The following is a 27,134-nucleotide window of genomic DNA, read 5'->3' on the forward strand; positions in this document are numbered from 1 at the left end:
GTTAACCAATGTTTTCAGTGCAATGAAGCCAGTTGTGCAGAAATGAAAACATCTAAGTCTTTTGTCCAGTTTCCAGTTGATTACCAAGCTTCCAACAGTGCATGTTGCTTGTACATTTAGGCTATTTTACATTTATGTTATTAGATGTGGATATGGAACAGTGTCTGTGACTTCCGTCGGATGGAAAGTCCAGTTAATAGGCAAATAAGTTGTAAACTGGATGATAAAATGGCACAAGGCTGCGAACTTAGATCCTTTGAAATGCTTTTTAGCAATAAATCTAACATTTGTATTCTTGCTTTTTATATCTGATACAGCCTTATGACGACAGGACATGGTCCTGTAGTGCGTACACAAAAACATTGAATAGATGAAGGAGCTTGACTAAACAATGATGAGTTTTTTTCCCTCCAAGCTGAAACTAAAGAATTCATTACAAACCAATACAGAGAGGTAATAGAAGTTAGAGTAAACCCGAAAGATTGTGGTTTATTAAATCACATGTATACTGTGCTGTCCTCAGGCCGAGAATGAATCATTAGCCGCATTCGGACAGAGCAGTTCTAAGAACGGTCCTCCTCGAATTTCGTTCTGATAACTGTCCTTCCCCAGCAAAACTATTTCAGTTTGCATTCGCACCAGGTCGGGACTGATCCGGCGCCAACCGTCTGCGACAGTGACGTGTTACTTTAGCGCCACATTCAACAACAAAACAAAACCTGCGAAAAGTAAGGAGAGAAGAAAAAAACACCACAAAGAAGCTAATATGGAGAGCGGGGAGGCCACCGTGTTCATGGTCTGCATGACGGTGATATTAGCCGCATCCGGACTGTAGGAACTTTTGGCAGTTCCTATAACCTTTTAATCCATGGGACCGTTTTCTCCCGCATTCGCACATACAGGAACTCGGGACCATCGCCCTCAGTTCCTATAACCATTTTAGCTTCTTCTCCGAGGCTGGGTCTTTTCTGGGTTCTATAGGAACACATCTGACGGAGTTGTTTGATGGTCGGTAGCTACGCCCCTTGTCATGCTGTCACGGCTGAAATGTTTCCTCATACGACACGGACACAATCGGCGCGTGTTTAATAAGTTAAACTTACACGTTGTCTCCTTTGTCTGCGGCGCTCTGCTCTCCTTCCTTCCTTCATGAAACCAAGAAGTATGGCCTGCGCTCGATCCTTCGTCTCCTGACTCTCTCTGTGTGCTCTTCAAGCTTCGATATTAGACGCCTGATGGGATCGTCCATGATTAATATCACCATCATGCAGACCATGAACACGGTGGCCTCCCCGCTCTCCATATTAGCTTCTTTGTGGTGTTGTTTTCTTCTCTCCTTACTTTTTGCGGGTTTTGTTTTGTTTTGTTGTTGAATGTGGCGCTAAAGCGGGGCTTAATTTGAGGGGGAGCAAGCTGGAGCGCGCTCCGGAACCTCTGACGTTGGCTCCGTTGGCTGAAAATATCTATATTACGGAAAAGGAGGGTGCACACTTCCGTTCTATTGGACAGTAAGCCAGAGAGCTTGTAAAGCGGCGCCGGATTTGATGTGACTGTCATTATTAGGCCTACAATACATGCCCAGATTATTTTCGGTGTGGCGCACAGGGTTGCTCGAAAGCGCCCCCCCGCACGCTTTTTTTTCGCACCGGAGCCATTCATCCTCTGCGCTCCGGGACCTCCCACTTTACAAATTAAGCACTGCGCTAAAGTAACACATCACTGTCGCAGATGGCTGCGCCCCATCAGTCCTGACCTGGTCCCGACTCATGTGCGAATGCAGACTGAAACAGTTCCGCTGAGGAAGGACAGTTATCAGAACGGAATTCGAGAAGGACCGTTCTTAGATAGGCATTCTTAGAACTGCTCTGTCCGAAAGCGGCTATAAATCATAGACGATCACATTGGGCGTCTAACATCGAGGCTGGAAGAGCACACAGAGAGAGTCAGGATCGAGCGCAGGCGATACTTCTTCGTTTCATGAAGGAAGGAGAGCAGAGCGCCGCAGACAAAGGAGACGACGTGTACGTTTAACTTATTAAACACGCGCAGGTTGTGTCCGTGTCGTATGACGAAACATTTCAGCCGTGAAAGCATGACATGGGGCGTTGCTACCAACCACCAAACACCTACGTCAGATGTGTTCCTATAGAACCCTGAAAAGACCCAGCCTAGGAGAAGGAGCTGAAATGGTTATAGGAACTGAGGGCGATGGTCCCGAGTTCCTGTATGTGCGAATGCGGGAAAAAACGGCCCCGTTCCTTAAAATTTTATAGGAACTGCCAAAGGTTCTTACAGTGCGAATGCGGCTATTGTGCTTAGATATAAGTTTGTACTATAGTACTTTCTTTCCTATTTATATATCTCTTGTAGTCCCTTACACCTGTAGGGTTGTCTTGAAAGTATGACCAAATGGCAGCTGGAGTACATTTTGCATAACTTGGGTACAAATCAAAATACTACATGGTGATGGTGTTAGTTTTTTTCTCTATTTTGGAAAAAATGTCTTTATTGCAGCAAAATCACAACACCCCCTTCCTCAGAAAATAAGATTGAATTTAATAAAATAGTATACAGATATTTCTACATGAGTGTGTACAAGGTTATTGATGAAATCTTCTGACATGCTATTTATTTGCTTGTCTTGGTACAGAACAAACGTTTATTAAAGATCCAACTGGCAATAGTACAGTCTTTCTCAATCGCAAGTGTATTGATTTGGCAATTTCTCAGAGCCAATATAACAAGTGTATTGATCAAACATATTGATAAAGCCAACTGGCAACCATTATCAATGACGTCATCTGAAGAACTCACGACCTTGGTCTTAAAAAGGGGGCGGGCGTATGAATACGGCGTCGTGTGTATTTATTTTCTATTTAAATTGCCAAGTTAGAGTGTACACGCGGGGTGGAAATCGTATTTCTACCCGAATTTACGCTCAAGCAAAACAAATATTGCTCGGCTACGAGCTAACGTACACTCTTGCCCTTTGTTGAGAGAGTGCTCCTCCCCACCCCCTTTTTCCTGTGTTACTCCGCTCTGGCGGAAGTAAGTCGTATCGCCGAGGCCTCATCCTTCCAATGGCGACTGCAAACAGGCTGAATAGAAAGCGGGAGCAACCGTGGAGGGGGTCAGAGCTGTGTTACTGAAATTAAATAAATATATCATATTTTCTATAGCCATAAAGTTAGCCGGGTATTTGTTTCACCTCTCCAGTAAACGGCCGATTCAATGGCCAAAAATCGGAACATTTCGCTCCTTGAGTCGGGTAAGTAGCAGAAGTAAAGCCAATTGATAGCTTGATTTACATCGATAACGCTCGTGCTAATTGATGTCCCAATTGCATTTATGGCTGTTTATGTACTCACTGTTCAATTTCAGAGCTCTATTACTTGATTTCGCGTTTCCTAACTACGGGTCCATGTCGGAGAGCGGCTGAGGTGAGCTGGCGTGCTTTGACTAGCGCAGTGTGTTGTATTTCAACATAGTTTGACGAGCTAGTTGATAACAGTTAATAGAGGCTTTGTGATCTGAATCGCAATTTTTCTCTTCTGCAGGTCCTGGCGAGCGAACTAGAGGAATATCAGGTGTGTATCCCCGCTGTCTTTGGTTGCTAGTTAACTGCTAACTAGCTGCTATGCTTTGGTGTTTACGGAGTCTGAGCATAAAACTTGCTTAACTCTGTCCACTTTTTAAATGCCCCCATACGTCTCGCACGTTTGACATCACCCGGTTTTAAGTTAAATGTGAACCTGCTCGCTAATTCTACGGGGATTCTGCTTGACCAAACTCTATTTTCGGCAGCTCTTACCCGGGAGATTGGACTGGCTGGGAAACGAGCACTCTAGAACATATGAAGATGTGGTGAGATTTAATTTAATATCTGTTAAGTTCATTGTCGGCTGTTGTTATTGTCTTGTGACAGGGGGCCGTGTATCCATGCTCTGTGCTTGTTTACGGTCTTTGTTCTTTTTCCTCTGTACTACTGTTGGAGATTGTGTAGTTGTAACCATCGACAAAAATGTTTCCTGCTCCGGCCGACGAAATTGTTGAGAGTGAACAGTAGAATTGTGCTGCAAAAACGACATTTGAATGGGAAGTTAAATGTTATTTTGGCTGTGATACTGCAGTTAGGGTGGGTAGTTCGGCTTCTCGCTTTGTCGAGACCGCTGTGCTGGCCAATCACAAGCCGGGATGATCTGTCTCTGCGTTGTTTTGCATGTGACCTGCACTGTGATTGGTCTGTAAAAAAGGAAATCTGCATAAGAAGCCACGCCCAACGGAATAGGGTTTATACCCATTACAGTATTAAACAGTAACTTTGTCAGGCGTTTTGTGATCAAATCAAAATAAGAAGGTGCAGGAAACTCTTATCTCTTTAAGACAGAAAATGAGCATTAACTTAATGTTAGTGCATACAATTATTGTGATCCTGTAGATCATAATTAGCAACTATGAACACTGTACAATGAAATAATTAGTCATAAACTATTTAAAATGAAAAGGCCCCAGTGGATTTAGAGGAACACATTTCTTTACAGAAATCAGGTTGATGACAGTTATGTAGTTCTGTCAAAGGGATAACACTGAAGAATGGCTATGTCTGCAAATGATGTGCAGCTCACGATACAAATTAAATAAGATTGTAAACCAATCTGAATCAGTTATGGTCATTGATATGGAACCTATTCCACACATCTATCTCTTACGATTAAATCTAGTCATTTTCAATCATTCATCATGAAGTCGATCATTTTTTCTAAATGAGGCTCGATGTTTTTGTTGTTGAATTTTTTTACTTCAACCCATCATGTTCTTATTAAGGGGGTTGTGTAAAATTTTAGTTTTGTGGTTGATTGTAGGATCTGTTGTTTTATTTAGTCACTTTGTGGCCCCGTGTCAGTGCCAAGTCACTACCCTGGTTTTGTTTGCCCTGACAGGTCGCAGCCAACAGACATATTGCACCTGACCATTTGCTCCAGATATGCAAGCAAATCGGACCACTCCTTGACAAAGAGGTGCCATCGTGTGTCCCAGGTGTACACTCTTTCCTGGGCTCTGGAAAGCAGTCCATGCTTAGAACTGCAAAAGGTAGAGTCTTCATTGCGCCTGCTTGTACTTCTCTGGGCACATGTGTGTGAACGCCTTTATTTAATTAATTAAATAGTTTTTTTAGTTGCAGTACACTTTTTTTGCAGTGTTAAGTGTTTGCACAATATAAATGTTTTCACAGTTTAGAGCGGTTGCCAGAGCAGATACTATCGGTTTCCCTCATACATCTGTCAGTCAGCTGAGTCATTGTGTGAGCTTTTTGTTTTGATTTTTTTTTTTTTTCAGAATGCGACAGTGTGCGGTTTCAAGCTTCATCATATGCAGCCCTTCACCGGGGCAGACCACCAGAGAGGCCTTTGAACTACAAGAAACCTCCACACCTAGGTAGGTCCGGCGTCATTCTGCAATCCCGTGTTTGTGTGGTAAGACATGAAGTGGACCACAGGATGCGCTTGTGGTTGTTGCATGTTCTTGTTGTGGCATTGCCCTGCCTTTACTTATGATCCATTCCAATGCGCGATGCCTAAAAGTCATTGAATTAATGACTAATATGCTCATTTGAATGCAATTCACTTTTCATTTCTCTTTTAGCTCACAGTTGTTGACAGATAACTGTGTTAGCCATGACTCAGGCAGATTGCTAGCCTTGTCAGCTACATTAAAGTGTTTCTTTTCATTAACACGGGGAGGTTATATTGAACATAAATCACCATTTCATCCAGAGCTTTTCCTTGGAATAATTGTTGTTGACTTGCCTGATGACTTGCATCCATCTCTGTTGCATCATCTTAATGGTTCCTGTTGAGCCTGTTTGCAACACTGTCTTTTATTTGAAACCTGTTCTGCTGCAGGGAAAATAATGCATGTTTAGGACTTTAGGATATTCAGGAATTTTCAGGAGGATATTGAGCAAACCAGGAAAGAGGTTTTGGGGGGTGCTGTCTTGTTCAGAAATCCCTATTTTCGCGGCCTTTGGCACATTCTAATGCCACTATTGTAACTCCAAGCCTGTTTGACATATATGTTCTGAGGCAGAGGCTGTTTTCTTGCAAAAAATTTGGAAAGTCTTAAATATTTTGTTTATTCAAAAGATGACATTTGAAACTACCAAAGAGTTTAGTAAGTCACCACTTATAATGAATGCATAAACAAAACCTCTTCCTCATTAGATTCAAACAACTTCAGCTCGGGGTAGTAAAAGCAAAAAGCAGCAAAAAAAAAAAAAAATGTTGCAGATGGGGGTTTGTTTCTGTGTTTTTTTTTTTTTTTTTTTTTTTTCGGAGCAACAGATGCAAACCAGATGAGCAGATCGAAGAGCAACAGTGATATTTCTGTTTCCAGAGCGAGATTTAATGAAGGGTTGGCAGTTTCTTTTTACTCTGCCGCTGTATTAAAAAAAAATGTGTTACTGGCATGATTAGAGCAGAGGGAAACCTAAAGTAAGCTAGCTTCATGATCTGCAAACTAATGTGAAATTTAAATTTGCATTTCATTCTGTGCATGGAAGACGAAGCTCTATGGGAAGACGTCGCCTTTACTTGTTTGTCGAAAGCAGAGAAAAGCCACCTCTCGTATTTTCTTGGATTTAATCTCGCCCCGTGAAAATGCCCCTCCACCCCTGCCCACATTACAGTAAATATGACCCGCGCCCACTTGCCGTGATTCTGGCCTTGTTTCTGCTCAGTAATATCATCACCGTTTTCTGATGTTTTGCTTCTCGCCATCAACAGTGAAGGTGCATCGGGGGAGAGAGCTGACAGGAGTGCAGCGCTTCAGCTCCATCAGTCCTGTCAGCAACTATGAGCACATGCGTCTGCATAGGCGGATCCTGGGGCATCTGTCTGCAGTGTACTGTATCGCATTTGATCGCTCTGGTCTCAGGATCTTCACAGTAAGACAGACGTTCTTAACATATCCCTCAACCTTGAAATTAGAAAATCAGATCAAGTATGTTATGTATGAAGTTGGATGCTCACAAGGCTGTGAAGTTGTTCATGTTTTAGGATCTAAATTAACGTTTTGCCAGCTAAGTTTAAGGCCACGGTGTCAATGCTTTGTCCCAAATCTGTCTCTGAGTGTGTCCTAAAGCAGGAAGCCATTTTTCTTTTTCAGGGCTCAGATGACTGTTTGGTGAAGATTTGGTCTTCGTTTGATGGAAGGCTGCACTCGACGTTGCGAGGACACTCTGCAGAGATCACAGACTTGGCTGTCAACTATGAGAACACGCTAATTGCTGCAGGAAGCTGTGACAAGACCATCCGTGTGTGGTGCCTTCGTACCTGTGCCCCTGTGGCTGTGCTGCAGGGGCACAGTGGATCCATTACCTCCCTTCAGGTAAAGGAATCTCTGTCATTATGATATTTTATTATTTTCCAATGGTTCTGTGATCCAGTTACAGTCAGAAGTTTCTTGTCAAATCCACATACTCGTCCTCTTAAATGGAAAGTGTGGAGTCGAAGTTCATGTGGAACATTTTAGCAACGGACCTGGTGTTTTATGTCAGCTAGTAGGGTTAGCCTTGAAAGTTCAGCAGACGCTATTGTAAAATATACATCTATTTACTTTTTTATTTTGTGCTGTTTGGCATGTTTTCAGGCGTTAACATACACACACAGCTGGAGAGTGAGCCGCTTTTGAGAAATGTTTCTACAAGGGTCTGAAAAGTCGGAAGCTAGAACAAAAGCATTTCTGGTCCAAATAGTCTCTTAGTCATTATTTCCACGCGTTAACTTCAAACGCTGTATGCTCTTTTAGAAACACCCGAATGTAAAATTGAACCTCGTTCTTGTTGGCTCACAATCAAGAAGTCCACGGGCTCGATGGGATGCTGATATGTAACGCTATTCCGAATGCATGTCTCCACATTTATACAACTCATCTCGAGCAATTCAGGTGTCTGATGAGCTGTTTCTTTGGGTTTTCAGTTCTCACCTTTTGCCAAGGGCTCCAAACGTTACATGCTGTCCACCGGAACTGATGCTACCGTCTGCTTCTGGCAGTGGGATGTCAACAACATCAACTTTAGGTGAGCGCTGCTTGTTAAACTGCAGCATGTGTTTGAAAGTGTGGCTGAGAGATGTTCTGCCGCACACGTTATTAAGAGTCAACTAAATCCCGTTGACCATTGTTGTTTATGAGATGTACACGTTGCGTGTCAATTCTGAAAGAAGGCTCACATTATGGATATTTGTGCAAAATGGTGTAATGTGTTTTGACACAGAGTTGGAGTTGATTGTGGCTCTCCTGATGGGAATCGGCAAAAGGCTGAGGGCATAACTTAGCCAACATAGTTTGATTTATTTCTGAGTTTTTCTGTCTTGTTACTGGCCACTGGAGTGACGACAGAAGGCTTTCAAACACTTTGAGGGCGTGCTTTCTTTAGTTTCCAATACTTTTGAATACTTTGAATGGCTTTTTGGGTACACCAGAAGGCTTTGCCACTGAACTGTGGTAAAGCAAAAAGCCGTTTTGTTAATTTCTTAGTGTTAAAAGACAAAGTATCCAGTGTACATAAATATTCCAACCTTTTGCTGCCACACCTGCTGTTGCTGTAGGTTGCGTCCTTCCTCCTTCAGTGATCTTTGAAATGCTTTTACAACTTGATGAGTCTACTGTATTTGTGCCTATATCTAGAACAGGCACACCTGCCTACTTTGCTTTAAGCTGGGGGAAGAGTGAAACCACAAACCAGACTTTGTAAATCCGGCTACCCTGCTGTTGAGTTATTAAGTAGGAAGACCATGGCTCACTGTGAATGAAACAACCAAGTCACCCCCCCCCCCCAAAAAAAAAAAAAAAAAAAAAAAAAAACATGACAGGCACCTGAATGAGTCTGAGACCAAGAGGAGCAAAATCATCTGATCTGATGAAACAAACATTAAACTATTTGGACACAATTCACAATGATGTCTGTATGCAGGAAACCAGGCACTGAGTATGACCTCATTAATGCATCCCTACAGTCAAACATGGCGATGGCTGGGAGAGCGGTCCGTATTGAGGGAAAGACAGATCCGGACTGCCATTGATGGCGAAGGGCTTCTAAAACAAATACTAAACGAAGGGTCACAGTACATATGTAAATTTGATTTCTCAGCATTGAATTTGTAATAAATGTACAAAACGCCAAAAGAAACAGTTTATTGCTCGTCATTGTGGATAGCCGTTTGTTAAGCAGTGAAGGAAAAACTCATTTACTTTTAAGTTTGACTGTAATGTAATGAAACTGGAAGACCTCGAAGCATCAGAAAATTTACTGTTGGCACCACATATTGCTGTTATGGTACCTTTTTTTAAGTGCTGCGTCCACAGTCTCATGAGCCTGGCGGCCAGGGCTGCTGAGCGTAAAAAGCCCTCAGCCGAAGTGAAACACTGTCGGTGAAACGCCACTTTCCCATTCGCAAAGCTCGACTCAAAAGAAAGTTAACGATCTACAGTAAACAGCGAGAGAAACGTAAAACAGTTGATCTGGGACGTTAAGAGAAATGCAAAGAAAATACTGATGTTAAGTGATTTATGTCGCATGCCAGAATGTGGACGAGCCACGTGCACATAAATGAGGCTCCTTTTAAGCTATCAATAATCTTTTTTTTTCTCCTGTAATGCTTTTGTATGAATTCGGTGACATTTTCTTCGTTTTCCTTTAAGCGACCGGCCACACAAATTTACAGAGCGGCCTAGGCCGGGGGTTCAGACTGTTTGCTCCTCGTTCAGTCCAGGTAAGAGTGTTTTTGTTGTTAGTTTGAATGCTTTCAGTGTTGAACACACCTGCACATACCGCCTCCCATTTCATTACTTCTAATCAATAGTTCTCAGTATTGTCATCTTCTTAGGTACTGTGAAGTTTTGAGTACTTTAACCCCTTTTTTTTTTTTTTTTTTTTTTTTTTTTTTTGTTAAAGGTGGTATGTTCTTAGCAACAGGAAGTACTGATGATGTCATTAGAATATACTACTTGGGAAGCGGGAGCCCAGAAAAGATATCGGAGCTCCATGAGCACACGGTAAACTCAATTTGGACGAGCTGCATGATTCATATACACAGAACATGTTTTCTAACCTGAGAATTTTTATTTTTTTTTTTGTCTCGTCTCGTTGGCTTAATCCACGCATCTGCTCCCTTTTCCAGGACAAAGTTGACAGCATCCAGTTTTGTCACTCGAGTGAAAGGTATAAAACCAAAAAAAAAAGGGGTATTTGTTTTCAAATATGGCACGGTGTGCGTTTCAAGCGAGTTGATGTTGGATGCCGTCTCCGTGTCGCCTCAGGTTTGTGAGCGGAAGTCGAGATGGGACGGCACGAATCTGGAAGCTCCATCAGCGGCAGCAGTGGAGGTGCATCTTACTCAACATGTCCGCCACTCTTCCAGGGTAAGGATGGACTTGTTTTTGTTGTAAAGCAGCGAGGCTGAAAGTCACCTTTTTTGTTGGGTGTGCCAAGTTGAATTTGCGCTCGGTAATCGTGTAAAGAGAGGAGGATATGCACTGAATAAGCAGAACATCTCACAGAGCTGTCAGAGCGTGTTCGAGTGAAACAGGTGCTGATGTCAGCTGGGGAATCGATTTGTTCAGGTGTCACACTGCCTTGGCTCTGTCATCTGTTTGTACATCAGTCACTTCCAAGCTGTGAACATTTCGCATCCCTTCCAGCCAAGGACTCGCTTAACTTTTCAGTGATCGAGATTTAGTAAACCTTTTATTTGCCGACGTACAATCCTTTAACCTATGACAGTTCTTCCATCAGTTTTTATATGTTGTGTAAGATGTGCAAATCTGTATTAAGCTTGGATCTAAATGTATCTGTTAATCAGGCTGCTAAATCTGCACTGATTAGTAATAAGAAAATTAAGTTTAGTGTCGTTCGCCCTCTTGCTTTCTAGTGCAGGTTTGTGCGTCATCCTCGACATTTCGGCGATATTTCACAGTTAAATCAGAGCAGAGTTTGTATTTGCAAAGCTGAGCAAATGTCTTATGTCTATTTCTGAGCTTCGGCTCACTTGCGACTTTTTTAAAATCAACCTATAAACAAACAAATAACTAAAATCCACACAGCTCCTCTTGTCTTCGAAGAACTGTGAAGCTGTAAAGGAGCCTCACTGGAAGTCTGTTTTTTTTTTTTTGTTTGTTTGTTTTTTTGTTTTGTTTTTTGTTTTTTTGGATGGAAAAGAAATTGCGAAACAATAATAGGATTCACAAAGAGTTTGGTATTTAAAACGCTAAAGTGACTGTTGTATCACAGAAACTGTGAAATTGTGAGCTTGTGTAATTATTGCACCAAATGGTTGGAGTTGCACTGTCGTTTTCTATTATTTCACAAGAGAAGCCACCAGCTCGCTAATAATCTTCGGTGTAAAAGATTTTACACTGGCAAGTCTCTTTCTTTGTTTCTTTGGCAAATACAGGCCTCGTTTGTGACGGGGCAGCAGCACTTACAAAGCTGCCAGTTCATTTACTGTTTTTTTTTTTTTTTTTTTTTTTTTTTTTGTGTGTTTAGTAGTTGAATAACTCATTTGATGAGACCCCTTTTTTGTGTTGGTTTTCTGACGAAACGTTTCTTTTTCTCTCAGTGCTGAGCCAGTGAGCGAAGAGGAAAGCTACTTCAAACCCAAAGTCACCATGGTGGCGTGGGATCGCCATGACAATACAGTCATCACGGCTGTTAACAACCATCTCCTCAAAGTGTGGAACTCCTACACAGGGCAGCTGCTACATATCCTTAAAGTAATTGTTCACAATGTTCTGCTTTTGGACCGTTTTCAGATAATCGGTGCATATTTCAATCGAAATGACCGTCTTTAACGTTGTTTTCAGGGCCATGAAGCCGAGGTGTTTGTCCTCGAACCGCACCCTTTTGATCCCAGGATCATCCTGTCTGCTGGCCACGATGGGAACGTGTTCATATGGGATCTGCTGCGAGGAACAAACACACAGCACTACTTCAACATGGTACACAAACACTCTGCACCACCAGGATCGGCTTTTCACAGAATAAAGAACACGGCCATGACGCAGCATGAATCAATGAAATGATAATATCTAGCTTGAAGTCCTGGTGGAATTTAAGCAAAAAGATGCCAAGTGTGGAAAAAGAAAACAGGAAGAAAGACATTGATGTTGTTCAACGCTCTGGTTTTGTTCCGTTACTTGTCTCCTTACCAGCGACTTTTTTTTCCTCGAGTGACGAATGTTTTTCTCTTTTTCTTTTTTTTTTTTTCATCCAGATTGAAGGTCAGGGTCACGGAGCTGTGTTCGACTGCAAATTCACTCCTGATGGCCAGCGTTTCGCCTGCACAGACTCTCACGGCCATCTGCTCGTCTTTGGCTTCGGCAGTTCCAAACCCTACGAAAAGGCAAGAAAAATACTTTCATTTGTTCGGATTGAGAAAATGCTACTTCCCTTCTTTAACACTTGCTAATCTGACCTTTTGATATGAAAAGACGATGAGAAATAAGTGTTTGTCTGTGTTTTCCCCCATTAAACTGATATAGCTGATATAAGAGCTGCTGGGGGAAGTCGTGCCCTGAATTATTACTTCTCCTCAACAGCTTCCCGACCAGGTGTTCTTCCACACAGACTACAGGCCGCTGATCCGCGACACCAATGGCTTTGTGTTGGATGAGCAGACACAGCAGGCACCCCATCTCATGCCCCCACCATTCTTGGTGGATGTAGATGGAAACCCCCATCCACCAAGGTACTTACTCGGCAGGCAGGCAGTGTGCAACTAAAGGAATGACTGCAGGATCTCCATTCAGCTATTTAAACTCGGTGTCACAGGTTTATGTCTCTCCTCCACCACTGCATTTCTCTTTGGAATGTTGTATAGCATCGCCATCCCTCCGCCCAGTCGGTCTAAATCCAGGCTGTTCTCATTTGTGGTTCCAAATGGTAGAATGAGTCAGCAATTCACACAGGGCGTACCTTTTCTACTTTCAAGAATTTCTTGAAAACTCATCTCCTCCAAAAAAAATACCTCCTCTCCTAACACCTCCAAAATCCTTAAACACAGATGTTTTTCACATCTTTAAACGCCTGCAGTGTGCAGTATGACATTTGATACGGTTTAATTCTAAAAAAAAAAGTCTGGTCTGTGCTCCTTATCTTTACCAAACAGAATGAAATGAATTTGATCTGCCCATCTGGCAGCTCATTCTCCATGCACTTACTGTTACTGTTAGAAGAAGTAATGCCTTTGAGGTCAATATTTTTTTAAAACCTTCAGATTTCTTTTTAATCTTCCAGCAGTATGATCGAATAGTATGTCCAGTTTTGTTTAAATAAGGGAACAAGTGATTCCTCTCATATTACTCGAGCCAGATCACATGTTGCTGCGAGATGACTCGTTATACTCGAGCTTTTTCAAACTTGATCACAGTCGAGTAAACAAAGACTGTAGATTCAGGTGTCTGACGTAAAGTCCAGGGCTCAGCAATGCCGTAGAATTCTGGGATTTTAATATTTATTTGGTATGCTGTTACTGTAGGCATAAAATCCTTAAACAGCCAACAGCTTTTAGAGATAGAACGAGGAATCATTTGTTTTTTAATTCAGATAAATAATACAAAACTCTGCAGTGCTTTGTATTGAAAAATATTCCCTCGTTTCAGATACCAGCGTCTGGTCCCTGGGCGGGAGAACATCGCTGCCGAGCACCTGGTACCTCAGTTGGGATACGTAGCCACGAGTAAGTCAGTAATTTAGTGATGCTTACCTCAAGTAAGGTTTATAGAGAAAAATATACTTTTCGATCAGCTTTCAGCTATGCGTGAGCCAACCAGGTATAAGAACACCTCAACCATTTGTTTTGTGCTTAGACAAAAAGCCAAGATAAAAGCCAAGTTGGATCATTTTCAAAACTCCCCTCAGTAAGTGTTTGATTATTGCAAGCGTCCTAGAAGTCCCCATTTATGTCCCTGATCCCTCTGTATCTCCTCTTCAGGTGACGGCGAGGTGGTGGAGCAGGTGATCAGCCAGCAGACCGCGGAGCACGAGGAGATCGCAATAAGACGCAGCAGTCTTCTGGACGAGGCCATCCGACAGCTTCAGGAGCAACAAGCCCGGCAGAGCCAGCCGGGGACGGAAGCGGCACCGGGTACCGGAGTAGGACCAGAGGGGCAAGCTGAAGGACATGGCCCAGTGTTGGCACGAGCACCAAGTACACCTCGCAGAGGTATCAATATAGCACCAGCTTTTTATTTATTTTAATTTTTTTACCTGACATGCAGAGCTTTACGCTGAAGACTTATTTTTCTTACTTCACTGCAGTGTCTGTGAACGACCGAGCAGATGTGCAGTCACCGCCTAACGTGGGCCTGCGTCGCAGCGGACAAGTTGAGGGCGTAAGGCAGATGCACCAAAATGCTCCTCGCAGCCAAATAGCTACGGAGAGAGACCTACAGGCCTGGAGACGCAGGGTGGTGGTACCTGAACTGGCAACCAGCAACTATAGGTAGAACGGGATCTTTTTTCCCCTAACATGTATCAGCTGTGTCTGAGTTTACCATCCTTTTGATGGTACTTTATGTCTTGGTGCCCCTTGGTAGTTTGACCTCACAACTTTGGTGATTTCTGTATTTATTTTGGATCTGCTGCTAAGGTCTTTGAAGGTGCCACAGGTTATTACAGTACCTTCTGAGGCTTTGTAAGGTCTGTGCTGTTAGAAATGAATAAGAATGTGATTTACATGTCGGTATTATATTTTCTTCCCTTTCCGTATTGCTTTTAAAGGCCAACAGAAAGGTGTTTTTTTTTTTTTTTTTGCACAAAACTGAAATAGCAGATCGATTCCTTATATACCATGGAATTTTTTTATGATTTTAAAATAATTTTAGGCCCCTGGATAGTCCTGATTAGGCCCAATAAACTATCACCACATTTTACTCGAATTTGGCAAACTGGAACGACAGGTGCGTGACGTCGTGAGTGCCAGCTGCTGGAACAATCACCAGTAGTTCTAGTAGCGAAGCCAGCAGTTTGCCAGACCTGGACAGCTTCTTCACGGCAAATTTCGATGTGTGCCGCGGGACGTCGCTTGGAAATATAAAACGTTGGGTTCAGTGCAATTTTTATTGCGAGTAGATGTACGAAGTGCGTGTGTTGCCCTCAGCAGCAGCAGCTCACACCACCGGGGACAGAGGAAGCAGAGAGACCCGCGGTCTTGTGTCTGTGTCTCCCTGTCCGCCTGCCTCCGCAGGTCTCTCTGCTTCCTCTGTCCCCGGTGGTGTGAGCTGCTGGTGCTGAGGGCAACACACGCACCCACAGCACTTCGTACATCTACTCGCAATAAAAACTGCACTGAACCCAACGTTTTATTGCCTTCACCACTCAACAAGCATACTAATAGCGGCAGCCAGGAAAAACCATGGCACATGTGACGTCACACGGAAGCCCCGCCCCCAGTTTGGAATTCCAGGAAGGATTTCCAAGCGGCAAATTCAAAATTGCAAATTTCATGCGTTTATGAAATGTTTTGGTGTAGAGTCCAATGATCATTATTATTCCTCTGTGTATGTATTATCATTATGTATTGGGTGTAGTGTCAGCTTTCTGTAGGCCTTTAATAATGCAAATCTTTTGGAACTTACTTTTCAGGGACCAGGAGGACATTCGAACAGCCAGAGGAGATGAGGAGGTGCTTCAGTACAACGCAAAGAAGAGACGCATCATCTACAGCAGCTGTCGGGTAGGTTTCTTGTTCTTTCGCTGAGAAGGTGGGCCTCAGTTAGCAGTATGAATAATAATTTGTGTTGACTGTGGTTGGATGACAGCTCGTACAAAACATTAACCATTCAGAAAGGTGAATGTTAGAGCAGAGAAATGGTTGTGGACTTAGTTAATAATTAGCTGCCAGGATAATTGTTTTCAGGATATTTTTTTTTCTCTTCAAACTAGGTTTTTTTTTTTTTTTTGTTTAGTTTTTTTTTACTGTTGTTGAATCGGTCCCATCTGTCGCCCCCAGGATGACTCAGACGATGAGCCCTCCACAGCGAAGAGAACCCACGGCCGCAGAGGTTCACTGGAATACATCGAGTTCTCATGCGAAGAGGGAGAGGAGACATTAAGTTCAGATGCACACTCTGAGGTAGCATGTTGTTCACTTCGTCAACGTGTGATATAGGAGTTTTGCCTTCACTATTTAAAAAGAAAACAATAAAATTGTTCTCTTCTCTCCAGGACAATGAATTGGATGGCAGTGAGATGGATTCCTCCAATGATGAGGAAGAGTGGAAAAGTGACAGTTCAAGGTATGAGTTAACGTAAACCGGAGCCATTCTTTGAATTTATTTAAACAGATTTGGAGGACTTGGTAAGAATTTTTTTTTTCTTTCCGTAAATAACCAAATTGCTATATCGGAATCTTGTGTCGCACCTTTTTTATTGCTTAAGATGACACTCTCGAAGAAAGTTGCACGTTGCTTGTTTAATCGGTGTTGTTTAAAATGGAAATTATCGTTTTTTTGCGTGAGCCAACCGTTGTTTTTTTTTAATCGGACAGCCACACGTCCAGCGACTACTCAGACTGGACAGCAGATGCCGGTATAAACCTGCAGCCTTCAACCCCCTTGTCATCGCGAAAGCGAGCGAGGCGAAGACTCAGCAGCTCCGAGGAGGAGGAGGAAGACCATGAGGAAGAGGAGGAAAAGCAGCAAAGCGATGAGGAGGAAAAAGCTGGGAAGAAAAGCAAGGAAAAGGAGAAAAAAGCAAGGACAAAGTCCCCCAGGGTGAGTTTACCAAGCCCACTTCGTGAAGCTGAAGTGGCTAAGTCTTTCTCGTAAGCTTCTATAGATTTAGTTGTGTACGGAATATAAAGATTAACTTTATAACTGATGCTTCAAGGTTGACATTTTCTCACTTGACGTTTTTCATCTTGGTGCTCCAATCAGCGTCCAAAGGTCAGACCATCTATTAACAGGGAAGTGTCGAATGAGTTCAGGCCTTCGCCATGGATCACTGATGTCATTCCCAGGAAGTCGCCATTTGTCCCACAAATGGGTGATGAGGTACGTAACATAAAGAGGTAGGCTGGGGTGTTATTTTATCTCCACGTCCTCCAGTGTGAATTTGTAAAATTCTTTATAATAATTTAAATTAGTCGATTTTAGCTACATTTTCTTCATCAGTAGATGCCTGCTTGTTTTTGGCTGAAAAAGATGTCAGAAACTACGAGTATATTAGCCTAAACATCCATGTTTATCTAAGCATGTTTACTCTGTCCTTCTTGACTCTTGACTCGGAGCGCAGCACTCACAGTCAAGCAGTTGGAAACCGTTTTACTAAACTTTGAGCGTTCCGTGTCTGTCAGGTGATCTACTTTCGGCAGGGACACGAGGCCTACGTCGAGGCCGTGAGTCGGAGCGAGCTGTACCCCATCAACCTGGAAAAACAGCCGTGGAAGAAAATGGAGCTGCGGGTATGACCTAAGGCAAATAGCATGGTGCAAATTTCCTAGAAGACAAGTTCATGGAAACGCACTCGGATCAAAAGTTGTTTGTGTTCCACAGCGTTTCTGTTGAGGTCACATGAACGCACAGATGCAAGTTTATAACTGACTGCGAATGAAATGATAATCCTCGCCGTGTGTTTTCTAGGACCAAGAGTTTGTGAAGATCACTGGAATCAAATATGAAGTTTGCCCTCCGACGCTTTGCTGCCTGAAGCTTACTCTTATTGACCACGGCACCGGCAAAATCACAGACAAGTCCTTTTCTCTCAAGTGAGTGGCTTAGCTGAATGAGTTACCTTCCAGCTAACAAACGCTTTAAGGCCCTGAGTGAAGGCGGCATCAGCTAGCTGAGTCCTGTTTGAATTTGGTCTATTTGTATGGTTCCAAAATAAACCATTAAAATGATGAATGCTTTTTTTTCCTTTCGTGGTGTGTATTTATTAGTATCCTGTAGCATCATTATCACATGGCTGATGGCACACTCTCCTTTTAACGTGAGATTTGTGTTGTGTGTTTTTGTTTTTTTTTGCCTCAGGTATCACGACATGCCGGACGTGATTGATTTCCTGGTGTTGAGGCAAAGTTATAATGAGGCGCTCCGTAGAAACTGGCAGCCAAGTAAGTGAGCCCATTCTTCATTTTAGCTTCACCTTGTGCGAGTCTTTTTATTTTAGCCCGACTGTCGAAACAATGTTATTAAAAGCCAGATTTATCCAGACTAAATTGTGCACACGTGGGAATCGTTACTCCAGTTTGAGGAGGATTTTCATTTCCGCATTGCTGTTTTTCAGCCTAGGTGTTGACAGATGACTTATTTATTTATTTGTTTTCCACTTGAGCGAGTGGGTACCAGGCATTTTTACTCTGTTGTGATGATTCGGTCATATTTTCCCCAAATGCAGATGACAGGTTTCGCTCGGTGATAGACGACGCCTGGTGGTTTGGGACCATCGTCTGTCAGGAGCCCTACCAACCAGAGTACCCAGACAGCCTCTTCCAGTGCTTCAAAGTCAGGTGGGGAGAAACAAACTGTCAGTGTTGTTCCCTTTCATGATTTGTGTTGTGATTCTACCAATAAAAGGTAAATTCAATTTGCTGAATTAGATTTGATTGAAAAAGGCTGCAGAGGTGGCATTTCAGTGCAAAACACCTCTTCAACTTTCCTCCTCAACCACACTTTGAGTTCGACATTACATCTGATTATATTCAGCATAGTTGGATTTACATCTTAAGTATATGGTCTATATCCAATATGTCACCCAGGTCTAGTCTCTGGTTTCTCACAAGGTGGAATTGTTGGGCCGCCTTTGTGCGCGACTGTCCTGTTTGGAGGGGGAATGTAAGAAAAGCGCCTCCTTCTCCTTGCGGCTTTTTAGAGACATGACATGACACAGTGTGGTGTTTTGATAGCAGTTATGGGATTGTCCCTTTTTTTTAATGGTTAATAGTAGAAGTTAATATGGTGACTGAAAAGTGGTAGAAACGTTTTGTTTTTGTTTTCAACAGATGGGACAATGGTGAAACTGAGAAACTGAGTCCTTGGGATGTGGAACCTATTCAGGATGATGGTAATAAAGACTTATTATTGGCTGAGAGCCATCACAGAGACAGAGTGTTTGAGTCCGTTTTGTTAAATGGGTTTCTGCTTTGCAGCCCCGCAGCCTGACACGGAGGGAGGTGGCATCCCCGTGACAGCAGATGAGATGAAGGAACTGATGTACAAGCCTCTGCTCGGGGAGTGGGGCGACAGGAGCAGGGATGAGGAGTGTGAACGCATCATTGCTGGCATCGATCAGCTCATCACTGTTGGTGTGTATACAGAAGAAGAACTTGTATAGGTTCTTGGTGTCTTTTACTCGCATCATGACACCTGCAGGTATATTTAACAGTGGAGGGAGGTTTTCACCAGTCACACTGATGCACCCTTCTTTGCTACAGAAATTGCAGCTCCATTCTCTGGTCCTGTGGACTTGATCCAGTATCCAACGTACTGCACTGTGATTGCCTACCCCACAGATCTGGGCACCATTAGACTTCGACTCTTCAACAGATTCTACAGGCCAGTATTTTCATCTTCCATCTACTTTGTAATCCAATCAGCTTGGGATTGTTGGTTTAGTTGTGTCCTTGAAATATCTGAAATTCAAGCAAGTGGTTTTTGTACTAATTCATCATTTATTTATTTTTTGCTCCACAGACGCCTCTCTGCATTAATATGGGATGCCAGGTATATTGCACATAACGCCCGCACTTTTAATGAGCCAAGAAGCAAGATTGCCCACTCTGCAAAAATCATCACAAATGTCCTCCAGAGATTTGTCAAGTACGTCTTAATAATATTTTATTTTCATATATAGATATTTTGCAAAGACAAATAATAGGCACAATATTATTCAAATGTTTTTTTGTTTGTTTTTTTTATATTAAGTTGGCACATTTTCTTACTTCCACAGTAACCCAAGCTGCACTGATATCATGGAGATTTACAATGCTGTGGAGGAAATGGATGATGATGACGATGAGGCAAGTCTCGACAGATAAATAAGAAGGCTTTTGTTTTATAGTGTAGTTGGTTTCTCGTGTGATTTTTTTTTTTTTAAAGATATCGCACACCTCAAATAAAACTGGGATACAGTTGGAAGCCAGGCCTTCTATAATGGCAGACAGAGGGAGGAAGAAAAGGGAGAGGAGAAAAACATACATTCCATAACAATGAGCAAACCAAATAAGGATTCTATCCTGTTAAATTCAGAAGGGGTGTTCATTTAAAACGTTGCAGTAAGTTTTAATTTTGTAGTCACAACTGGACAGTCTATTAGTTTGTTCGACTGTTAGCTACTTTGTTTATCCAGCGTTCTGCCACACGTGTTTCTCACCACAATCCACAGCTTAAGGTCAACTTTTTCAGTGTATAAGAGCCAAATTCTGGAAGGGGGGGCGGGAACAATGACTGCATACCTTTGCATACCTTCCTCCTATAGATTTCTTCATGTGAGGGGGAAAAGGAGGCAGTTACAGAACAGGTTACAGCAAACGTGCTAGCTGTTTGCACTGAGCTATTTCATATGTCATATGTTGCTCTTCATTTCTTGCAGATCTGTCACAATGCACAAAGAGTTTACTTTTTAAACATTCTTGTCATGACTCTGAGTGATGTTGATTACATGGCAAATTTAGTAGTCTTGCTCAGTTCTCAATCTGCTGTAAGGAAAATGCTGCACTTTCTGCAGCTTTAGGGTTATGTCTTTTCCCTTGTGGACGTGAAAACAGTGTCTGGTCCTGATGATCTTCACGTTAGACAGTGATGTTGAGGTTCGTGCTCTGTGAGGGTCAGACCACCTGTTGTTGAATACGATGATTGTTCAGGACTCTGGGGAGGGGCGTTTTCCATGATCTGTGATCTCATTTGGAGAAAAAAAAGAAAGAAAAGATTGTGTGTGACGACGTATAAGAAGTCCACATGTGATTTACTGCCCATAGGAGGAAGATGCAGAAGCACCAGGAACATCTTCCGGACACAGACTGCGTCAGGTAAACTGAAGAAAACTGTGATTGTGCTCAAACCACGGCGACAATGCATTTATTGTTCGATCCATTAGATTGTCAGTACTGTCACTCTATTACTGCGACATGATTGTTTAAAAGAAAAACTAGAAATAAGCATTGAGTTGTATTTGTATTGCTACTGTCACTGATCTCTCTTTGTTCTTCACACCTGCAGCGCTCTGTGGAGGTGCCGCCCGATAGAGATTCCTGGAAAGAGCAGTGCAGGAGTCTGCTCAACTACATATTTGACTGCGAGGACTCCGAACCATTCAGACAGCCCGTTGATCCTCAGAACTATCCAGTAAGTCATCCCGGCAGCACGTTTCCTTTTGAGTTGTGCTCTCCTGTGTTTTTGAGGTCTAAGTCATGTTTCCTTTCCACGTCCAGGACTATCATGGCATCATTGATACGCCGATGGACTTTGGCTCAGTGAAACGGACCTTGGAAGAGGATCACTATGAAAATCCTGTCGAGCTGTGCAAGGACACACGCTTAATATTTGCCAACGCTAAAGCCTACACACCCAACAAGCGCTCTAAGGTGGGGCTTAATTATAGCTCGCAGTTGCAGGAACTTTAATCTGTTGAAATGATCTCTTGATTCAGATGTGAGACAAAAGTACCGAAGCAGTTTAGAGAAGCAATGTTTTATTTTTTTCTGCTCTATTGTAGATTTACAGCATGACCTTGCGGCTCTCTGCCTTCTTCGAGGAGCACATCCGAACAATCATATCCGAGTACAAAACGGCTGTGAAGAGCAGCGATAGGCTCCGCCGCAGTCAGAGGTTTCGCAAGAAAATGCAACAGCAGGATCAGTCCTCCGCCACAACAAGGTCTGTCTGAGTTCCGCCTCACCTCTGCTCATCTGCTCTAAAACGATCGCTTGGTGTGCCTCATACACCTGAGGGCTGTGCATGTGCATTTAGCTCCAGTGCTCTTTTGTTGCAGCTTCTTTGCTTTGTTCCAAACTGGCAGAGTGCAGATGTTTGAAAAGAAATTCGATTTCTCAAATTTTTCAATCTCAATTCTTTTTTTTCTTTTTTTTCCCTTTTTTCTTTTCTTTCTTTTCTTTCAAGTCAAAAGAGGTCTGCTGTTCAATCTCAGGAAAAAATGGAGTTAACGTCAGTAACCAAATCTACCTCAGCCAAAGTGTCTGTTCCTGAGAGGGCCCGGCGGAGTCGAGGCAGCAGCTCGAGTCGCAGCTCTTCAGAGGACGAGTCCGGTTCCAAAGAGGCCTCATCCACACCAGGTGTGTTGGGACTTTGGGAGGAGCATTTATTCATTCAGAAGCATGTAACCGTCACTGTCCACCACACTGAGACCACGATACAAGTGAACCCCCCCCATCAGAGCATCCCTCCTCTGCTTGGTGCTTTCTGCTCTATCTTGTAAAGTAAAACAATTGTTAAGCGCAACAACAGGTGCAATATGAAACAACGATACAGTATTTTGAGCTGAAAGTTGAAATAATGATTCTGGGTGTGTGTGACGCTTGTGTTAATTTAGGACCTTATTTAGTTGTGTTGTGGTAACCGGATCTTATAAGGCCACTGCTCTTCTCTGTCCGGGCCTCACCGCGTTTCTTACTGCAAGATATTAAAAAAAAAACAAAAAAAAACACTTGTTTATCTTTGTGCACTTTAAATGACATGCACTCTTAAATCCTGATAAAGTGAAATGTAACATAAATGTATCTTCTTTCGTCCTTTTCTTTTTTTCCTCCACAGAGTCTGAAAGCGACAGTGAGCTGAGTGAGTCGGACGAGGACAAGAAACGTCCAAGTTCTAAAAGGCGCCATCGACACAGACAGAAAGCCAGAGTTACAAGAAGCAACCGTTCCAAGCAGAAGAAAAAAGGTCAGGAACGAAGTATTCCCACACAACCCTCAAAGCACATATCCAGAGTGACTTTCTTAAGCTGTGTGTTGGAAGAAATGTTTCTGGATATATGTTATTGTTGCTAGTTGCTGAGAGTGACAGTGAAGATGGGGAAGAAGAAGAAGAGGAGGAATCTGAGAGTGAAGGTGAAGAGGGAGAGGATGGAGAGGTGTCTTCCCAGTCTTCAAATCGCCGCTATCCCAGCAGGAGCACACGGCTGACCAGAAAACGTGCTGCTGGAGACCAAAAAAAGACAGGTAAACGCTGTTGAAGGGCTTCAGCCTCAAAACCAGTGCACCTCAAAACCCGCCAGTCGGTTTGTTTATTCATCCTTCTGAATGGCTCGTTTTCAGAGGGCAGAGCTGAAACGAACGGTCACAGCAGCAGGTCATCTCGCAGGGAGAGGCGTCGCCACCTGGACCCTGACAGAGCCACGTCCCGTGGCTCCGACAGGGAAGAGGAAACCACAGCCCGCAGGCCCCTCAAGAGGAAGACTGCGAGGGCTGCCGTCAATAAGATAAAACTCCTCGAGGCGTCCGAAGAAGATGACGAGGAGGAGAAGCAGCCAACAAGGAGCAGCAGCCGCATTCGCCAAACAACCCGGGTCAGCAAACGCACCGCGGTGATCCAGAGCAGCTCAGATTCAGACGGAGAGTCGTCAGCAAGGGGTGGGCAAACGCTCCAAATGTCAAAACAGTAGAATGCAATGTTCAAGCCTTTTAGTTTGAGTTAAAAATGAATTCCATTGCTTAAACATTTTTTTTCTTGATCCCCAATTTTGTAGCCTCTCAGAATACAAGAGAATCAGGTGGTGAATCCAAGGATGAAGAGGATGACAATGACAGCGATTCTTCATCCACCTCCCAAATTAAGCAGAATGGAGACATTAAGTCCACCAAAGGGAGGACTTTAAGAGAAGTCGCCAAGACTAAGGGAAATGGTGAGAAATGCCTTAGCATTCATGCTTATGTTCAGCTGTGCTGGTGGTGATAATTGGGTTGCTTTAATTAGTCGGGCCTTGTTTCCGTACAGATACTGCGTCTCATGTGAATGGACACAGTAGAAAACATCACAAGTCTGACAGCAACTCTGAGCAGAATGACACTGCAGAGGACAGCTCTGGGGAAGCTGAGGAAGAGGAACACACACCCTGGTCTCAGAAACCTTCCAAAAGCCCAGCAACCACTTTAACGAGGAAAAGTAGGATTGAGAGCGAGGAGGAAGAAGACCCAGAACGTGCAACCCCCCGACGTAAACCTCCTGTAAGCTCTGATGAAGACAAAGATGCCCGTTCCCAGAGCCACCCACACCAAAATGGAAGAAATGTGGAGGACTCGATCCGGAGGGAGTCGAAGAAAAAGAGTAAAGTTTCACCGTCAAAAAGCCAAGACAAACAAAAATCTGCCTCAACGAATCTACTGGATGGTGCAGAATCAGATGAGCGCGGTGATTCTCCAAAGAGACCCAGCCCACGCAAGAGAAGGGTGACAAAAGATGAAATGGAGAGCAATCGCTCAAGCGACAGATCCGACTTGGAAACAAAAAGGCCAGCGAGAAACAAAAGCAAAAGACCTCGTGGAAACGCCACCGCTTCCGAGAGTTCTGAGCAAGAGTACAAACCCAGGAGGAAGTCGAGGAGGAAGCACTCCACTGGCTCATCAGACGAAGAGTCGGACAATTCAGACAACGCATCGAACAGACGGCCGAGGCTTCGAGCCCTACCAAAAAAGAAATACATCAGTGACAACTCTGAGGAAGACTCGGCCCCGGCAGACCAGCGTAGGCAGAGGAATGGGAACAAAAGAGCCGCAGAGTCGAGGGAAGACGGGTATAACACACGAATGTCCATCAGAGCAGCTCCGAATGAATCCAGGAATCCGCTGTCTTCCAAGAGAAAACGTATTTACACCTCAGACTCTGAGGATGCAGAGGAGGATGGAGAGAGGGAGCCAGCGCATAAGAAAAACAGCAACTGCAGGTCGGGCTCCTCAGTGCGCTCTAAAAGGGAATCCAAGCAAGCAGCTAGTGACAGCAAAGAGAGGGACACGTCCTCCCACTCCGATTCCAGTCAGGAAGACGAAGACATTGGTCATTCGAGGAAGGGGAAGAAAAACGCGAGGCAGCCGACACCTAAGCGAAAGGAAAGCTACAGCAGCAGCAAACACAGTTCCGACTCAGAAAGCGAGCCGTCATCTTCAGCCTCTGAAAACTCATTCGCCAGCTCAGGGTCCCACAGCAGTCCAAAGAGGGGAGGTCGCACACGGACGGGGATTGGTGAAAGGACTGCCAGCCGCCCGGTAAGGCAGCGCCGCCAGCGGGCTGCCTCAGAGGAAGAGGACAGTGGCGAGTCGTACGGCAGACCGCAGCGAAAGACGCGCGTGAACACCCGGAACCGCGGGAAACGTACGGTCAATTATCATGACAGTGAATGAAGGACACGGCGGCGGGAACTGAAGCCTTTACAGGGAAGACGGACATTAACTGGAGACGTTAAAGACACTTGAAGGCCACGTTATGGTAGCAGCACTGGAGTCCTCAAGAATTAAAAAAATGCTGTGAATCTGTTTCATTCAGGGATATTTATATTTTCTATGAAAAACATGTTTATAGATGTACTACAAATTCAAGCATTTGAACTGCTGGTTTTCACAAGGATACAGAGCAAAACACCACCTCTCATGATGCTTGTTGTGATTCAGCCGGCAGAATAACCGTTCTGGGGAATCCTGTCAGCTTGGGTGCTATCTAATATACCTCTGTTTAATCGAGCATATTGCTGGCTTGCACTAAGAAACACTGTAATGAGGTATTTCATACACTAGTTTTTGCATTAGAAACTCAGGGGTCAACTAAGTTTACTGTAGTCTCAGACATGCAGAGGCTTTTTTCGAGCTGAGGTAAGGAGAAGAAATAATTCCAGATTGGCAGATGTCCAAGCACACTGACTGGGACAGACGGATCCCATATTCAGACTTTTGACTACAGCACTCCTTTGTAAATCCACACACTTAAATGCTTGACTGTATTGTGGGATATGAGCCAAATGAACTTACAACAATTTCTTTTCCCCTTATATTTCTGTTTGTTTTTCTGTTTTTTTTTTTTTTTTTTCTCCTCATTGATATGTTTCGTATTCTAGCGAATAGGTTGTAAATACGTGATTGAGAATTAAAAATGTCTGAACGGCTTGACGATCAGTCGGTAGCGAAGCATTTTATTTAAATTTGATGGGGTTTATTTTGTTTCTTTTTCTTCCTTCTCTTTTTTGCATTTAATTGCAGTGTCTTGCCATATGTCACAGATTGGTACTTTTTTTTTTTTTTTTTGCCAAGTACAAATAACCAAAAGTACTACATGCAAAATGCAGTGATTTCTCATATTGGGAAGACCTTTTCTTTTTTTTTTTTATTGTCGTCCTGTGTTACTTACTTTCAGTATTAAATTCTTTTTTTCAGAGTTGACTTAAACATTTTTGCCAGTCATGGTTTCTTTTTTTTTTCTTTTTGTTTATGGGCAGGTTTCTATAATATACAGTCGCTTGATGACATTTTGCTTCATGTTTTTCGTACTACACCATTAATAAACAGACTTCACAGGGAAAACTATTAACGCAACGTGGTCGTGGAGTGCAATGAATGAGTTATTATTCTTATTAATAAAAACATCAGTTCAAGATATATTTTGTGTCGGCCTCAATCAATATAATCCAGTGGCATGAAGGATACTTTTGTTGCAAGAGGTGTTGAGTGCACTGTTTTTTTTTTTTTTTTTGTTTGTTTGTTTGTTTTCTTGCATTTCATCTTATTATTTGTGGCTTAAAATGGATAAACGACTGAACACTTAAGGTTAGTTATTTATTGAATGTTTTAGTCCAGGCGTAGTTTGTAGCTTATTTTTTTTTTTTTTACCATAAATGTTGGAACAAATTGAAATTATAACTACTTTCAAATTTAAGAGGAATCTACTAATTCAAGCCAAAACTGATAATATAACGGATGTTGAGGATTTTTCCTCTAAGGACAATGGACGGATAGCTAAATAACTAAACTGACTGTCTCTCTTCTTTACTAATGTTCCGGTGTCATCCGCTGATGTTTTCGTAACATATTTCCGTAACACATTCATATCTTATATTCACCCATAGATATAAATATCTATGTATTCACCCATGTTGATGTAGCTACTTGCCTTTGTTGTGAAAAACCGTACCGGGGCAACTT

The 27,134-nt window shown here is 43.0% G+C and overlaps 1 protein-coding gene across 1 annotated transcript; it reads left to right on the top strand.

Moving 5' to 3' along the window:
- The first annotated feature begins 3,038 nt into the window (after positions 1-3,038).
- brwd1 (bromodomain and WD repeat domain containing 1) lies at positions 3,039-26,591 on the top strand. Its single transcript, XM_075473736.1, has 44 exons — positions 3,039-3,268; positions 3,382-3,440; positions 3,558-3,587; positions 3,805-3,864; positions 4,941-5,091; positions 5,338-5,436; positions 6,783-6,943; positions 7,165-7,386; positions 7,977-8,077; positions 9,700-9,770; positions 9,953-10,053; positions 10,179-10,219; positions 10,318-10,419; positions 11,616-11,769; positions 11,860-11,994; positions 12,270-12,398; positions 12,595-12,743; positions 13,657-13,733; positions 13,989-14,219; positions 14,315-14,498; positions 15,641-15,731; positions 16,008-16,130; positions 16,223-16,293; positions 16,545-16,770; positions 16,933-17,049; positions 17,352-17,459; positions 17,638-17,762; positions 18,028-18,110; positions 18,395-18,506; positions 18,999-19,060; positions 19,146-19,301; positions 19,431-19,551; positions 19,690-19,815; positions 19,946-20,015; positions 20,973-21,023; positions 21,214-21,339; positions 21,426-21,578; positions 21,710-21,870; positions 22,114-22,286; positions 22,765-22,893; positions 23,001-23,171; positions 23,268-23,582; positions 23,699-23,854; positions 23,947-26,591. Exons 1-44 carry the CDS (start codon positions 3,232-3,234, stop codon positions 25,344-25,346), a joined length of 6,720 nt encoding a protein of 2,239 aa, XP_075329851.1. The 5' UTR covers positions 3,039-3,231; the 3' UTR covers positions 25,347-26,591.
- The last annotated feature ends 543 nt before the right edge of the window (positions 26,592-27,134 follow it).

The sequence above is a fragment of the Odontesthes bonariensis genome, chromosome 9 (genome assembly GCF_027942865.1).
Source record: "Odontesthes bonariensis isolate fOdoBon6 chromosome 9, fOdoBon6.hap1, whole genome shotgun sequence".
Taxonomy (NCBI): domain Eukaryota; kingdom Metazoa; phylum Chordata; class Actinopteri; order Atheriniformes; family Atherinopsidae; genus Odontesthes; species Odontesthes bonariensis.

What these genes read in the sequence shown, in the direction of transcription:
- brwd1 (XM_075473736.1), top strand. Translation starts at nt 3,232, where the DNA reads ATGGCCAAAAATCGGAACATTTCGCTCCTTGAGTCGG. An exon ending in GATCCATTACCTCCCTTCAG is followed by an intron (nt 7,387 to 7,976) that starts GTAAAGGAATCT and finishes TTGGGTTTTCAG; the next exon opens with TTCTCACCTTTTGCCAAGGG. An exon ending in CACCCAACAAGCGCTCTAAG is followed by an intron (nt 21,579 to 21,709) that starts GTGGGGCTTAAT and finishes GCTCTATTGTAG; the next exon opens with ATTTACAGCATGACCTTGCG.